This window comes from Pristiophorus japonicus, chromosome 4 (genome assembly GCF_044704955.1).
Source record: "Pristiophorus japonicus isolate sPriJap1 chromosome 4, sPriJap1.hap1, whole genome shotgun sequence".
Lineage (NCBI taxonomy): Eukaryota > Metazoa > Chordata > Chondrichthyes > Pristiophoridae > Pristiophorus > Pristiophorus japonicus.
In genome coordinates, this window is record NC_091980.1 from 236,250,433 (window position 1) to 236,267,626 (window position 17,194).

Sequence of the window (17,194 nt, forward strand, 5' to 3'; positions counted from 1 at the left end):
CTGTGGAAACAACCTCTCAGCATCTACCCTGTCAATCCCTCTTAGAATCTTGTATGTTTTAGTGAGATCAAAACTCCAGAGAGTATAGGCCCAATCTACTCAAAGTGACAGGATATTGGACATTTGCAGATCTGTGCTTTATAGAATATAGTACATGTATAATAAGGAATTTGTCTAGGCTACCTTGGTTTAAAAACTTTTTGGACTTTATTGTTAAATTGCCTGAAAATATCTATTTAAAAGTAAATACACAAAGTTTGAATGACTATCCAAGACATTTACTGTGGAAAACTGTCACTTTACAGGGCAGTTTTCATTACTAATTTGCTGTACAATTCTGCAACATCTGCAGTTTGTCTTCTTTAAAAGCAAACATTTTGAACTTCGTGTATAATCTATAATCTAATTGTGCAATTATAAGCTGTCAATAATCATAAAACTGAGGTTTATAATTTCTCACAGGTATGTTGACAAGATGGAACGGTTAAAACACTTAAGGAATGAGAAGGAAAAGTATCAACAACAGTAAGAATTGATGTTTTCAGTTCCATTACTGTTCATCTACATTTTATTTTGCTTAAATATGTGGCTGAAATTTTACTATGGAAGATATTGAACTAAACATTAATAGTAAATGAAATACATTTGGCATTACATTTATGCTGTTTGTGTACACATATGTATGATTAGCCTGACTTTAAATTATGTTCATTTTATTTTACAGAGTTATAAAAGCAATTGAAGGGAAGTGGAAAACTGATCAATTGGTGAGGTTATTATACAATGCATTCTAATATTTACTGCATAATAGCTGTGTAGCTTGAAGTGTGTGTTTATTTATCTTGCTGCATGAAATTTCAGTTCCACCTGTCTAATCAAAATCATTCGGCTATAAAATTTGATATTTGTCTTATTACTTTAGTCATGCTATAATAACTTACATTTTCAATGGTGACCCACCCCCCCCACTCCCCAGGATGTTTAGGTGGGGGACATGTTGAAGTTGGTGCTGTTGAAGAACACGGGAAGTGGTTAGGTCTATTTTTGTTGGATATGGACATTGCCTGGCATTTGCATGCTGTGAATGTTACTTGCCATATGTCAATGTCCTGTTGTAGGCTGGCATGGGCTACTTGATTAATAGAGAAGTTAAGAATGCAACTGAACACTGTAGAATCATCAATGAACAGCTCCACTCCTTATCTTATGATAGAGGGAAGGCTAATGATGAAGCTGCTGATAATGATCGCACAGAGGATGCTACAGCAACGTCCTGAGACGGTGATGATGGTCTCCCATGCCACAATCCCCACTAAGTTTAAAACCCTAAAACATTTTTAATCCTCCTTCCCTCCCCCCCCATCCTGTAATCATGCCAAACCCTTGCAATCCTCTTTCCACGGCACAACCACTTTCACAGCTTTCGCATCCCATGAACTCCCACAAGCCAACATCTCTCTGAACCGGCACATTTTAACCTGCTTCCAGATTCTTGAATCATTTTCTCAGTGCTTGGAAATCGCATCACCCCCAACTTGAATTCCAAGTGAATCCATCTTTTTAAAGTAAATAGAGCAATTACACCATTTATCGTGAGGGGACACATACCTACATTTTTCTGTACTTCTAAAATATTGCATCCTCTGATTCACCACTAGTAATATTATGAAAATTACACTTCTGGCAAGCACTTCCTGTCATACTTAAATTTTTTTTGTATAGTTTCAAAAGCAGTATAAAAAGAACAAGGAAACTCCTAGAACACAATACTGAAGCTAAAATAAAAACAGAAAATGCTGCAAACACTCAGCAGTTTGGGTAGCATCTGTGGAGGGAGAAAAGTAGGGTTAATGAGGTAAATTTTGATATGATCTGTTTTTTTTGGAGCAACTTGATTTTTCCGGAGTATCTTAAAAATCCCCATTTTGCACATTCAATTTGGGCCAGTGTGAGTTAGGATTTTTTTAGTTTTGTTTTTTTTCTCAAAAGGGGGCGTTGCATAAGAACATAAGAAATAGGAGCAGGAGAACGCCATACAGCCCCTCGAGCCTGCTCTGCCATTTAATACGATCATGGCTGATCCAATCATGGACTCAGGTCCACTTCCCTGCTCGCTCTCCATAACCCCTTATTCTCATCGTTTAAGAAACTGTCTATTTCTGTCTTAAATTTATTCAATGTCCCAGCTTCCACAGCTCTATGAGGCAGCAAATTCCACAGATGCACAGCCCTTTGAGAGAAGAAATTCCTCCTCATCTCAGTTTTAAATGGACGGCCCCTTCTAAGATTATGCCCCCTAGTTCTATTCTCCCCTATCAGTGGAAGCATCCTCTCTGCATCCACCTTGTCAAGCCCCCTCATAATCTTATATGTTTCGATAAGATCACCTCTCATTCTTCTGAACTCCAATGAGTAGAGGCCCAACCTACTCAACCTTTCCTCATAAGTCAACCCCCTCATCTCTGGAATCAACCTTGTGAACCTTCTCTGAACTGCCTCCAAAGCAGGTATATCCTTTCGTAAATATGGAAACCAAAACTGCACGCATTATTCCAGGTGTGGCCTCACCAATAACCCTGTACAATTGTAGCAAGACTTCCCTGCTTTTATACTCCATCCCCTTTGCAATAAAGGCCAAGATTCCTTTGGCCTTCCTGATCACTTGCTGTACCTGCTGTGTTTCATGCACAAGTACCCCCAGGTCCTGCTGTACTGCAGCACTTTGCAATCTTTCTCCATTTAAATAATAACTTGCTCTTTGATTTTTTTTTCTGCCAAAGTGCATGACCTCACACTTTCCAACAATATACTCCATCTGCCAAATTTTTGCCCACTTAGCCTGTCTATGTCCTTTTGCAGATTTTGTGTCTCCTTCTCACACATTGCTTTCCCTCCCGTCTTTGTATCATTCGCAAACTTGGCTACGTTATACTCGGTCCCTTCCTCCAAGTTGCTAATATAGATTGTAAATAGTTGGGGCCCCAGCACTGATCCCTGCGGCACCTCACTGGTTACTGATTGCCAACCCGAGAATGAACCATTTATCCCTACTCTCTGTTTTCTGTTCGTTAGCCAATCCTCTATCCATGCTAATATATTACCCCCAACCCCGTGAACTTTTATCTTGTGCAGTAACCTTTTATGTGGCACCTTGTCAAATGCCTTCTGGAAGTCCAAATACACCACATCCACTGGTTCCCCTTTATCCACCCTGTTCGTTACATCCTCGAAGAATTCTAACAAATTTGTCAAACATGACTTCCCCTTCATAAATCCATGCTGGCTCTGCCTGACCAAATTTTGCTTTTCCAAATGTCCTGCTACTGCTTCTTTAATAATGGACTCCAACATCTCATAGAAGTTAGGCTAACTGGTCTATAGTTTCTTGCTTTTTGTCTGCCTCCTTTTTTAAATAGGGGCATTACATTTGCAGTTTTCCCATCTGCTGGGACCTCCCCAGAATCCAGGGAATTTTGGTAAATTACAATCAGTGCATCCACTATCCATGCCGCTACTTCTCTTAAGACCCAGGATGCAAGCCATCAGGTCCAGGGGATTTTTCAGCCTTTAGTCCTATTTTTTTTACTGAGTACCACCTCCATTGTGAATTTACTCTAGCCACTCTCTTCCTTTTTATATACCTATAGAAACTCCTGCTATCTGTTTTTATATTTTGTGCTAGTTTACTTTCATAGTCTTATCTTCCCTTTCTTAATCATTTTTTTTAGTCATTCTTTGTTGGCTTTTAAACGCTTCCCAATCTTCTGTCCTCCTACTAGTTTTGGCCACGTTGTATGCCCGTGTTTTTAATTGGATACCGTCCTTTATTTCTTTAGTTAGCCACAGATGGCTCTCTTTTCTCTTACATCCTTTCCTCCTCATTGGAATATATTTTTCTTGAGAGTTGTGAAAAATCTCCTTAAATGTACACCACTGTTCATCAACCGTCCTACACTTTAATCTATTTTCCCAGTCCACTTTAGCCAACTCAGCCCTCATACCTTCATAGCCTCCTTTATTTAAGCTTAGTATGCTGGTTAGAGATCCAACTTTCTCGCCCTTCATCTGAATTTGAAATTCAATCATGCTATGATCACTCATTCCAAGGGGGTCCTTTATTAGGAGATTGTTTAGTAATATTGTCTCATTACACAGGACCAGATCTAAGATAGCCTGCCCCCTGGTTGGTTCCATTACATACTGCTCAATGAACCCATCCCTTATACACTCTGAACAATTCTTCAAGGTTACCCTGACCAATTTGATTTGTCCAATCAATATGGAGGTTAAAATTACCCATGATTATTGCTGTTCCCTTTTTACAAGCCCCCACTATTTCCTGGTTTATGCTCCGACCAACAGAGTTGCTACTGTTGGGGGGCCTTTCGACTACACCATCAGTGACTTTTTCCCTTTATTATTCCTTATCTCCACCCAAACTGTTTCAACATCCTGATCATTTGAGCCAATATCGTTTCTTACTATTGTAGTGATTCCATCTTTTATCAATAGACTTCTGTCTGTCCTTCCGGATTGTCAAATGCTCCTGAATATTTAATTCCCAGTCCTGATCACCTTGCAACCATGTCTCTGTAATGGCTATCAGACCATACCCATTTGTCTCAATTTGTGCCGTCAACTTGTAAATGTCGATTCTTTTCCTCAATCTGGTTCAGTAAAATTACTGAGTCGAATACCTATTGTGCTTTAAACAAAGCAGTCTTTATTTTACCGGCCGGCAAGACTTATCAGACAGAAGATATACTCTCTCGATAGAGCGTACACACTCCCTACGGATAAGCGACGTTACATTGTCAAGGCACGATGGTTATACATTTTCGGCAAAAGATAACAAGATAGGGCTAGAGTGACATCCCAGCTCAGCCCATCTCTTTTGATCCCTCCTTCCCTTCGTCCACTCATAAGCCGACCCAAGCATGGTCCGATTTTAAACAAAGACCTTCTGTCAATGTTTCAGGTTAATAACATGATTTAATAAGACCTTGAGGTTTTTCTGCAAGCTGTGGGTTTTGTTTCAATATGTGTTAGTGTTGTAACATTTTGCAGTCTCGAGTCTGAGATGTCATGGCTATTCCTCCATGAATTGTTTGTTAGCTTATACCGTCCCTATACAATTCCCACGTTCTCAACTTCAATGTCTCTATACATTTTTAAACATTCACATTCCCCCCTTTTATCATTCCATGATAACACTTAGGATCATTCTAGGAGTAAAATGTATAGGGAATGTGAACACACCCAACATCTAGAAAAGTTCCCATTTTGCGCATAAACATAAGACATGTAGCTCTCGTCTCTGTCTCCCCTCCCATGCGCCGAAACTGTCATATATCAACACTATTATACAGACTGTGGCATACAGACAGTTTCATCTTATGGCTCAGGATTCAGATAAATAGTCCAATTATTTTGCTAATTAAGAGTTCAGTTTTCCCGTCTCTCTTCTCAGGTCACCGTCGGTGTAGCTGGCTGTCTATCACTCCGGGTAAAAGTTCAGACTGGTCCACGTTTCAATTAGGATGCCAACGGCCTTGTTCAGCTATGGAGAAGAGGAAGTCTGGAACAGAAACAGGAGTTAGAATAACCAGTAAAATAGATTCGTTAGGGGGTGGTGAGCTTGCAGTGGTGCAGGTGAACCCAGGCACTTTTCCCCTCAACTTTGGCTGCAGTGGGGGTAGTGAGTAACACCTGAAAAGGCCCCTCCCATTGTGGCTCTAATCCCTTCCGAATCCATACTTCCCTGGTGCCACGAGGGACAATTCGGGTAAAACTGGGAGGTCGAGGTGAGCATCTTGAACCTGGTTGTGAACTAGTCGCAGAGCCTGAGTCAGAGAAAGAACATAGGTGGTCATCAGTCGAGCTGAGATACTATATCTAGGAACAATTTCCCTCATTAACACCTTAATAACAGTTTGAGCCTTATTGTCCAGGGTAGGGTAGGCTTCAATCCATCTGCTAAACACATCTACTATTACTAACACATATTTGTAACACTGAACTTTTTGCAACTCAATGTAGTACAACTGAAATGTCTCAAAGGGACCTTCGGGTAGGGGCGTTTTACCCCAATCACAGGGGACTCCCTTCCCTGGATTATGTTGCTGGCCAACCAGGCAACGACTACTGATGTTCTGGGTGAGCGCCTGGAGTCTAGGGTGCCACCAAGTAGCCAAAAGTGTGTCACTCGTGGTCCTTGCTCCACAATGAGTAGCAAAATGCATACATTCAATAACCCATAGAGCCAACTTGTCAGACATGCAAGTCTGTTCCGCGGGAGTGGTCCAGAGTTTAGAAACATTGTCATAAGTACATGCATAATATTTCCACAACAGTTTATCTTTTTCAGGAGCGTCCTCCTGTGCTTTTATAACATCTTGGATGGTTGGCATTGGTTTTTCCGAGGCTAACTTATCCTTCGCAGGATTTTTAGTCTGACTCATAATTTTGGGCACTACCATCTGTTGGTCACGAGAGGCCTGTTTGGCCTCTTGGTCAGCACAACGATTCCCTATATCAACCAGAGAATTTCCGGTAGTGTGGGCGGTACATTTGACAATGGCAATGCGTTTGGGGAACATGAGGGCTTGCAACAAATCAGATACTAGCTGTTTATGGGATATCTCATTCCCCTGTGAGGTTGGGAATCCCCTATTTTCCATAATTGGCCACCCCAAAGGCATACCTAGAGTCGGTATAGATATTGACTTTGAGATCTTTGGCCAAGATACAGGCTCGGGTGAGGGCGAATAGTTCAGCTTGTTGAGCAGAATAGGCAGTTTCAAAAGCGGCAGATTCCAAGACCTGATTCTCCTGGTTTACTATGGCGTATCCTGAGACTCGTGTACCTTCTGGATTAATTCCGTCAACATACATAATACAGTCTGGATCTTCAATTGGTACATCAACAAAATCTTCCCTGACTGATGTGGCCTCTTAAATTAAAGATAAACAATCATGACTGGGTTCTTCCTCATCTTGGGGTGGCTCAGTAAGAAAACAGGCCGGATTAATTGCAGTACAGTGCCGAAAGGCCAGCTTAGGATTGTTTAGTAAGTAGATCTCATATCTGCTTTGCCTGGCCATGGTAAGGTGTTGAGTCTGCAGTTGGCCCAGGAGGGGAGCTATGGAGTGAGATGTGTTAAGACAACGGTAGCACAGTCTTTCAGAATTGTACAATACAGTTGAAAGGGCCGGTCATAGAGGGGCCGGCCCAAAGTCGGAGCTTGCAGCAGGGCTGTCTTTAGTTCCTTAAAGGCTTGGACGTCTACGGTTTCTATTTCAAAGCTGCCTTACTTATTTGTATACGGGGTGAGGTGCTTAGTCATCAGGGCAACATTAGGGATCCAGGATCTGCAGTAATTGATCACCCCCAAACACTGTCGCATTTGTTTAGCCGTGCTAGGGACTGGAAACTGGCAAATTGGTTCGACTCGGCTAGCCTCCAAAGCTCGGTGGATACTCAGTATTGCCTGTGATAACCCACTTGGGAGGGGTCCTCTGCCCACACATGAGGATCCACATAGTCAGGTATGTCAGAGCCAGTATGATGCTGCAGAGTCGTTAAGACCTTCTCGGGGTCCCTGTGGAATTTGCACATCCCGGCTGGTAGGGTCAGCCTCGTCTATAGCCTGGCGCACCATAACTCCCAAATCTTTAGCGTGGTGGGGAGGTAATACTTCACGAGTAATATGTGGTGCCACCGTTGGGGGCTGTCCATTTCCACAAAATCTGCCTTCCCTTCCGGTCCAGTCACTCTAGCCCTTAATAGAATTTCCTTCACTTCCCCTTCGTAATCCTGATAAAAGTTCTGCAGGTCCTGATTCTTTCCACTGGGATCGTATGCTAGGGTCACGTGATAGGGTGCCTGCGGCAGGTCCAGAGACCACCACTGAGGGGTTCTAGTGGTATACTGCCGCTTAACGGTTCCCTGTTTTACAATAATCCCATCATCTCCACACTCCAAATGCAACTGGAATTTGCAGAGGAGGTCTCTAGCCATCAAGTTACAGTCCAGATTGGTTGTGATAATGTCTGTATACATTTTTAAACATTCACAATTTGATTTGTCCAATCAATATGGAGGTTAAAATTACCCATGATTATTGCTGTTCCCTTTTTACAAGCCCCCACTATTTCCTGGTTTATGCTCCGACCAACAGAGTTGCTACTGTTGGGGGGCCTATAGACTACACCATCAGTGATTTTTTCCCTTTATTATTCCTTATCTCCACCCAAACTGTTTCAACATCCTGATCATTTGAGCCAATATAATTTCTTACTATTGTAGTGATTCCATCTTTTATCAATAGACTTCTGTCTGTCCTTCCGGATTGTCAAATGCTCCTGAATATTTAATTCCCAGTCCTGATCACCTTGCAACCATGTCTCTGTAATGGCTATCAGACCATACCCATTTGTCTCAATTTGTGCCGTCAACTCATCTATTTTGTTACAAATGCTACATGCATTTCGACGAAGTGCCTTTAAGTTTTCCTTTTTTCCTGCGTGTTTCCTCTCTCCTTCAAACTCACTTTCTTTATTTTTGCTTTCTAGTTCCAGCTTTACTCCCCTCCCTACTGAATCTATTTTCAAGTTCCCATCCCCCTGCCAAGCTAGTTTAAACCCTCCCCAACAGCACTAGCAAACCCCCCCCCCCCCCGCGAGGATATTGGTCCCGGCTCTGTTGAGGTGCAGCCCATCCGGTGGTTTCAGTGCCTCAGGAAACTAAAGCCCTCCCGCCTGTACCATCTCTCCAGCCACATATTCATCTGCTCTATCCTCCTATTTCTGTACTCACACGCTCTGGCACTGGGAGTAATCCGGAGATTACTATCTTTTGAGGTTCTGCTTTTTAATCTCTCTCCTAGCTCCCTAAACTCTGCCTGCAGGACCTCATCCCTCTTCCTCATCCCAGGACCTCATCCCTATGTCATTGGTACCGATGTGGACCATGACCTCTGGCTGTTCACCCTCTTCCCCCTAGAATGCCCTGCAGCCTCTCAGTGACATTCTTGACCCTGGAACCAGGGAGACAACATACCATCCTGGAGTCACGTCTGCGGCCGCAGAAACGCCTGTCTGCTCCCGATTATCGAATCCCCTACCACTGTAGCTCTTCCATTCTTCTTCCTTCTCTCTCCTTCCCCCCCCCACCCCAGGTGCAGCTGAGCCACCCATGGTGCCGTGGACTTGGCTCTGGCTGCACACCCCAGAGCCACCATTGCCCTCACCAGTACTCAGAACAGAGTGGCAGTTGGAGAGCGAGGTGGACTCAAGGGACTCCTGCACTACCTGCCTTGTCCTCCTCTTCTGTCCGGCAGTCACCCAATCCCCATCTGCCTGCACACTCTTAAGCTGTGAGGTGACTGCCTCTAGAAACGTGCTAGCCACGTAGCTCTCAGTCTCACGGATGCACCGCAGTGACTCCAGCCACCGCTCAAGCTCCAAAACACGGAGCTCAAGTTGGTGCAGCTGGAGACACCTCCTGCACACATGGTTTTCCTGGCTGCGCGAAGCATCCAGGATTTCCCACGTGCCACAGGATGTGCAATCCACAGGACTGAGCTGCACTGCCATCCCTCTCGTTACACTCGCAACTATCAAGTAGAACCTCTAAGTTCTAAACCTTAGCAACACACACGCAGCCGCTACTCAGGAAACAGCCAATTTAATTAACTGGTTCTCCTTAGATAATAAAGATCACACATTTAATTACAGTTCCTAACCTAAAACAATGCTAAAGGTTTCTTAAAGAAAAAGAAAGAGTACTCACCAATCCATCAGCCAATCACTTACCTGTTTGGCTGTAACTTCACACTTCGATTTCAATTTTTTTAACTTTCTGCCCCTGCTGCAGCTGGCCTCCGCTCGAACTACCGCTGCTCCAAGCTACCGCCGCCCTTTGTACTCCCACGCCCGCTCCGCTCTCGCGGTGCTGGCCTCCGCTCGAACTACCGCTGCTCCAAGCTACCGCCGCCCTTTGTACTCCCACGCCCGCTCCGCTCTCGCGGTGCTGGCCTCCTCCCGAACTACCGCTGCTCCAAGCTACCGCCGCCCTTTGTACTCCCACGCCCGCTCTGCTCTCGCGGTGCTGGTCTCCTCCCGAACTACCGCTGCTCCAAGCTACCGCCGCCCTTTGTACTCCCACGCCCGCTCCGCTCTAGCAGGTAGGTACATTGGAGGCCAGCAGAACTTAATGACTTGACTAAAGAATGAATAGGATCAAACAGCTATATGACAAACTTCGCAAAGTTAATTTACTATACAATAGAAGCATTCATGGAAGCTTAAACTACAAAAATAAAAGAAGCAAAAGATAGTTGAATTAAATTGCCCTAATCTCACAACTAATTTAAACAACTATTTGTTTGCAATGATTATACTGGGCCAAAATTGAACCCATATTATCTAAATAAAGTCTACTTCGATAAATAAGATATTCTCTGTGTTCCTCCGTCACTTATGTTCTTCTTTCACAACAGCACCAGGTGAATAGGCTTGACATAATTACATAATATTTAATTACGTAATATTTACATAATTGTTTCAAAATATCCAAAAGTCCAGGAAAATGACAAGCCATTAAAAAAAGTTCAAAAATACAGTGCATACAATTGCAAACCTGAGGCCAATTGCACCGGGAGGCCACTCGGCCAGGGATAGGGGCGGGCATTGGGTCCCACACACACACCGGCTGCAGCACACACTCAAAGTCTGGGGGCGAGGAGCTACTGCGCATGCGCGGGCACTCCACTGTGCATGTGCAGACGTCCCAGCACTGTGTTCATCTATGATGCTGGCTCCGCCCCCGACCCAACTAGCCACGCTGCGCGACGAACGAGGAGAGACCAGACAGCGGCCAAAGTGTGGAGCGATTTTTTTCGGCGCACTTATTAACGGAGAAAAGTGGCGCATCTCCGGTAAGTGCACCGAGAAAAGGGGTGGCCAAATTTGAGCCCGTAGTTACTGGTCAATGATCTGGAATAACTGCAGCCTCTTAATAAATTTAATTTCTGTCAATAAAAATTTAGTTTATTGTGAAAAAACATGCAATGAAACATTTTTCTGCAAATGTCAGTATCTTCACAGCATTCACCACCAAAGGTTGTTGCAAATTTCTACTGTCTCCCAATTATATCAGTCTTAAAGGAACATACCTGTCTGCCCTCATAAACAGCACACCCTCTGACTTTACATGAGTAGCACCATTAAATCTTTGCTTGTATAGATATATATATATAAAATTTGAGACGGATATTTCACACTTGTAGATGTCACGTGCAAATTTCCGCATAACTTTTTTTTTAAAGACGGAATGAAAGACAGTAATTTCTAAAGTACAGAGTAACTTCCTCAGCAACAGAAAATACATTCTAATTGACTTAGCGTTTGAACGAATACGACCAATTGATCTACGGAAAGTACAGCAATTAAACCTTGCGGACTTAAAAGGGAGAGATCAAATTAAACACAACTGTACTTTAGCAGCGGAATAATAAATTCTGTGTTTCATTGTATAATGTGTCTCTCCTTTATAAAACAGCCTATCCTTTCGCCTACTGTGAGCAGCAGCACAGGAGACCTGCTAATATTTTTTTAAAGATATAACTCGCCACCGTAAAGGCTGTATTTAAATGAGCAGTGGATAATTTTTTCAGCTTTCAATCCTATATGTAATGTGAAAATAATCTCTGGTTTAGAGTGTACTTTGAATAGACCTATTTCTATATTGCATTTTGATCTTCAAAATAACATTCTATTTTTATTTTCAGAAATGGAAGATTATGTCTTGCCAAATAAGGATTGAACAGCTGAAGGACGCAATTTGTTGTGGAAATGAGGAAGTCCAAAGAGGTACAAAAGCCTAATGAAATTTTAGAAAAATTCTCATAATTTAATGAAGATAATTGTGGTGAATAAATTAATATTTTATTGATTAGAATCTAGCATTGATCTTTTTCTATTTTCTGCCTTGCCATGCACTTTTCTGACATACAGTGCCTCCACACCTGCTCATAGACCTCTGTCAATGATATCTATAATCAGTTACTTAGGGGTGCAGGAGTGCAGCCAAGGTAACATGCCCTCTAATTTACCTTCCCTGTTGACACTTGGTACGTCCCCGTATTAAATTGTGACCAGGTACTTAGCATGGCTGAGGTTGGAAAATTCAGGATGGGAAATTGTGGATGGCAATTTACATCCTGTCTTTTATCAGTGCAGTGCATTACTCCCATTATCTCAAGCCAAAATCTTTCATTAATGTTTTCATGCTATAATCACAAAGTGAAAAGGGCTGTTCCTATTGTAATGTAAATGGCACTAAATTCCAGTGATGACATTACTCCTTTCCTTGCATTAATGTTCACACCTTTTAATTACTGTGTACGTATCTTACTCCTATTGTTTTTTTTATGTTCACTTACTTCAGACATTATTTTCCCTTTGAGAAATTGTGGGTAAATTATTCATGCTTTGTGTAAAATCTAGCCCCAATGAAATCATCCTCAAGTAATAAAACTGATGTCATTGGGAGGGTCAGTGGAATTCTCAACAACTCTTGCTTGTCAACTTTTTGTTGCATAAATGTTTTCTTAATAAATCTGATAGTTATCTTTTTAATAACCACACATGAAATCATTTGAACTAAATTTAAGAGTTATTTACTAAATGGGAAACAGCCTCATTAGATATATTCATTCACGGTCCAATAATTAGAATCTTGAAAATTGGTCTGCTTTCATCCTATCCTGCATCCTGCTGTATTCCTGGGTCATGGTCCAGTTCCTCACTTGAAATTCTTTTTTTGTTTGCTAAACTTACCAATTTGTATGTACATGTAGATTTGGGAAATATAGTAATATAGGACACATACTGCTTAAAAAAAAAACTCTCTTTCACTCCCCCCCCCCCCCCCCTTCTGTCTCACTTTCCCCGCCCCCTTCTGTCTCACTTCCACCCCCCCTTCTGTCTCACTCCACCCCCCCCTTCTGTCTCACTCCCCCCCTTCTGTCTCACTCCCCCCCCTTCTGTCTCACTCCCCCCCCTTTCTGTCTCACTCCCCCCCCCCCCCTTCTGTCTCACTCCCCCCCCCCTTCTGTCTTACTCCACCCCCCCCTTCTGTCTCACTCCACCCCCCCCTTCTGTCTCACTCCACCCCCCCTCCTCCCTTCTGTCTCACTCCCCCCTTCTGTCTCACTCCCCCCTCCCCCCTTCTGTCTCACTCCCCCCCTCCCCCTTCTGTCTCACTTCCCCCCCCCCCATCTGTCTCACTCCCCCCCCCGCCTTTCTGTCTCACTCCCCCCCCTTTCTGTCTCACTCCCCCACCCCCCCGTCTCTCTTCTCCTCCCCCTCCCCTTCTGTCTCTCTTCTCCTTTCCTCCTCCCCCCCTTCTGACTCTCTTCTCCTTTCCTCCTCCCCCCCTTCTGACTCTCTTCTCTTCTTCTCCCTTCTCCCCCCCCGCCCCCCCCCCCCCCCCCTCCTTCTGTCTCTCTTCTCTCCCCCTGTGAAAAAGGAACGGCAGTAATCATGGGGGATTTTAACCTACATATCGATTGGTCAAATCAAATCGCACGGGGTAGCCTTGAGGAGGAATTCATAGAATGCATACGGGATTGTTTCTTAGAACAGTATGTTACAGAACCTACAAGGGAGCAAGTTATCTTAGATCTGGTCCTGTGTAATGAGACAGGAATAATAAACGATCTCCAAGTAAAAGATCCTCTCGGAATGAGTGATCACAGTACGGTTGAATTTGTAATACAGATTGAGGGTGAGGAAGTAGTGTCTCAAACGAGCGTACTATGCTTAAATAAAGGGGAGTACAGTGGGATGAGGGCAGAGTTGGCTAAAGTAGACTGGAAACACAGACTAAACTGTGGCACAATTGAGGAACAGTGGAGGACTTTTAAGGAGCTCTTTCATAGTGCTCAACAAAAATATATTCCAGTGAAAAAGAAGGGTGGTAAGAGAAGGGATAACCAGCCGTGGATTACCAAGGAAATAAAGGAGAGTATCAAATTAAAAACCAATGCATATAAGGTGGCCAAGGTTAGTGGGAAATTAGAAGATTGGGAAAATTTTAAACGACAGCAAAGAATGACTAAGAAAGCAATAAAGAAAGGAAAGATAGATTACGGAAATAAACTTGCGCAAAACATAAAAAGAGATAGTAAATGCTTTTACCGATATATAAAACGGAAAAGAGTGACTAAAGTAAATGTTAGTCCCTTACAAGATGAGAAGGGGGATTTAATAATGGGAAATGTAGAAATGACTGAGACCTTAAACAATTATTTTGCTTTGGTCTTCACAGTGGAAGACACAAAAACCATGCCAAAAATTGCTGGTCATGGGAATGTGGGAAGGGAGGACCTTGAGATAATCACTATCACTAGGGTGGTAGTGCTGGATAGGCTAATGGGACTCAAGGTAGACAAGTCTCCTGGTCCGGATGAAATGCATCCCAGGGTATTAAAAGAGATGGCAGAAGTTATAGCAGATGCATTCGTTATAATCTACCAAAATTTTCTGGACTGGGGAGGTACTAGCAGATTGGAAAGCAGCTAATGTAAAGCCTCTGTTTAAAAAAGGGGGCAGACAAAAGGCAGGTAACTATAGGCCGGTTAGTTTAACATTTGTAGTGGGGAAAATGCTTGAAGCTATCATTAAGGAAGAAATAGCGGGACATCTAGGTAGGAATAGTGCAATCAAGCAGACGCAACATGGATTCATGAAGAGGAAATCATGTTTAACTAATTTACTGGAATTCTTTGAGGATATAACGAGCAGGTGGATAGAGGTGTACCGATGGATGTGGTGTTTTTAGATTTCCAAAAGGCATTCGATAAGGTGCCACACAAAAGGTAACTGCAGAAGATAAAGGTACGCGGAGTCCGAGGAAATGTATGAGCATGGATCGAGAATTGGCTGGCTAACAGAAAGCAGAGAGTTGGGATAAATGGGTCCTTTTCGGGTTGGAAATCGGTGGTTAGTGGTGTGCCACAGGGATTGGTGCTGGGACCACAACTGTTTACAATATTCATAGATGACCTGGAACAGGGGACAGAGTGTAGTGTAACAAAATTTGCAGATGACACAAAGATTAGTGGGAAAGCGGGTTGTGTAGAGGACACAGAGGCTGCAAAGCGATTTAGATAGGTTAAGCGAATGGCTATGGTTTGGCAGATGGAATACAATGTTGGAAAATGTGAGGTCATCCACCTTGGGAAAAAAAAAACAGTAATAGGGAATATTATTTGAATGGGGAGAAATTACAACATGCTCCGGTGCAGAGGGACCTGGTGGTTCCTTGTGCATGAAACTCTTTTAGAGTCTACCTGCAAAAACATAAAACATTAAATCGTGCCACCCGACCTGGGTGACACACCAGACATTTACAAGGCCCTTTTTTTCCTTTTTTTGTTTTTTTTTTAGTTTTTCTTTTTTTTGTTTTTTTGGGCACTAAAATCACAATTTTCCAGTGCCCCCTATAAATGGGAAGGGGACACTAAAAGCACCGGCATTTAAAACAAATTAAACTTTAAAACGTAAAATCAAATTAAAATTTGGTTGCCGGGCGTGATGAAGTTAGTTTGCAGGTGCAGCAGGTAATCAGGAAGGCGAATGGAATGTTGGCCTTCATTGCGAGAGGGATGGAGTGCAAAAGCCGGGAGGTCCTTCTGCAACTGTATAGGGTATTGGTGAGGCCGCACCTGGAGTACTGAGTGCAGTTTTGGTCACCTTACTGAAGGAAGGATATACTAGCTTTGGAGAGGGTACAGAGACGATTCAATAGGCTGATTCCAGAGATGAGAGGGTTACCTTATGATGATAGATTACTCGTGAAATTCAGAAGAATGAGAGGTGATCTTCTCGAAACATATAAGATTATGAGGGGGCTTGACAAGGTGGATGCAGAGAGGATGCTCCACTGATAGGGGAGAATAGAACTGGGGCATAATCTTAGAAGAAGGGGCCGTCCATTTAAAACTGAGATGAGGAGGAATTTCTTCTCTCAAAGAATCTGTGGAATTCTCTGTCCAAGGAAGCAGTTGAGGCTAGCTTATTGAATGTATTCAAATCACAGATAGATAGATTTTTAACCAATAAGGGAATTAAGGGTTACGGGGAGCGGGCGGGTAAGTGGAGCTGAGTCCACGGCCAGATCAGCCATGATCTTGTTGAATGGCGAAGCAGGCTCGAGGGGCTAGATGGCCGACTCCTGTTCCTAGTTCTTATGTCCCCCCCCCCCCACTTCTGTCTCTCTTCTCTTTCTCCCCCCCCCCCTTCTGTCTCCTTCTCTTCCCCCCCTCCTGTCTCTCTTCTCTCCCCCCGCCCCTTCCTGTCACTTCTCTTCCCCCCCCCCCGCCCCCCGTCTCTCTTCTCTTCCCCCCCCGCCCCCCCCGTCTCTCTTCTCCCCCCCCCCCCCCCGTCTCGCTTCTCTCCCCGCCCCCCCTCCTGTCTCTCTTCTCTCCCCCACCCCCCTCTGTCTCTCTTCTCTCCCCCACCCCCCTCCTGTCTCTCTTCTCTCCCCCCACCCCCCTCCTGTCTCTCTTCTCCCCCACCCCCTCCTGTCTCTCATCTCTCCCCCACCCCCCCTCCTGTCTCTCTTCTCTCCCCCGCCCCCCCTCCTGTCTCTCTTCTCTCCCCACCCCCCCTCCTGTCTCTCATCTCTCCCCCCACCCCCCTCCTGTCTCTCTTCTCTCCCCCGCCCCCCCTCCTGTCTCTCTTCTCTCCCCCACCCCCCCTCCTGTCTCTCATCTCTCCCCCACCCCCCCTCCTGTCTCTCTTCTCTTTCCCTGCCCCCCTCCTGTCTTTCTTCTCTCCCCCACCCCCCTCCTGTCTCTCTTCTCTCCCCCGCCCCCCCCTCTGTCTCTCTTCTCTCCCCCACCCCCCTCCTGTCTCTCTTCCCCCTCCTGTCTCTCTTCTCTCCCCACCCCCCCTCCTGTCTCTCTTCTCTCCCCCACCCCCCTCCTGTCTCTCTTCTCCGCCCCCCCCTGTCTCTCTTCTCCTCTCTCTCCCCCCCCCCTCTTGTCTCTCTCTCTCTGCCCACCCCCCTCCTGTCTCTCTTCTCTCTGCCCACCCCCCCTCCTGTCTCTCTCTCTCTTCCCCCCCCCCCTCCTGTCTCTCTTCTCTCTCCCCCCCCCCCCCTCCTGTCTCTCTTCTCTCTCCC

General features: G+C 44.4%; 1 protein-coding gene across 1 annotated transcript in view; it reads left to right on the plus strand.

The window, feature by feature from the left end:
- atg14 (autophagy related 14) overlaps window positions 1-17,194 on the plus strand; it is a 56,076-nt gene that overhangs the window by 9,321 nt on the left and 29,561 nt on the right. The window contains exons 2-4 of the mRNA XM_070879171.1: window positions 463-525; window positions 725-767; window positions 11,793-11,874. Of these exons, the coding sequence (XP_070735272.1) occupies window positions 463-525; window positions 725-767; window positions 11,793-11,874 (188 nt within the window). The remainder of the gene's footprint in view (window positions 1-462; window positions 526-724; window positions 768-11,792; window positions 11,875-17,194) is intronic.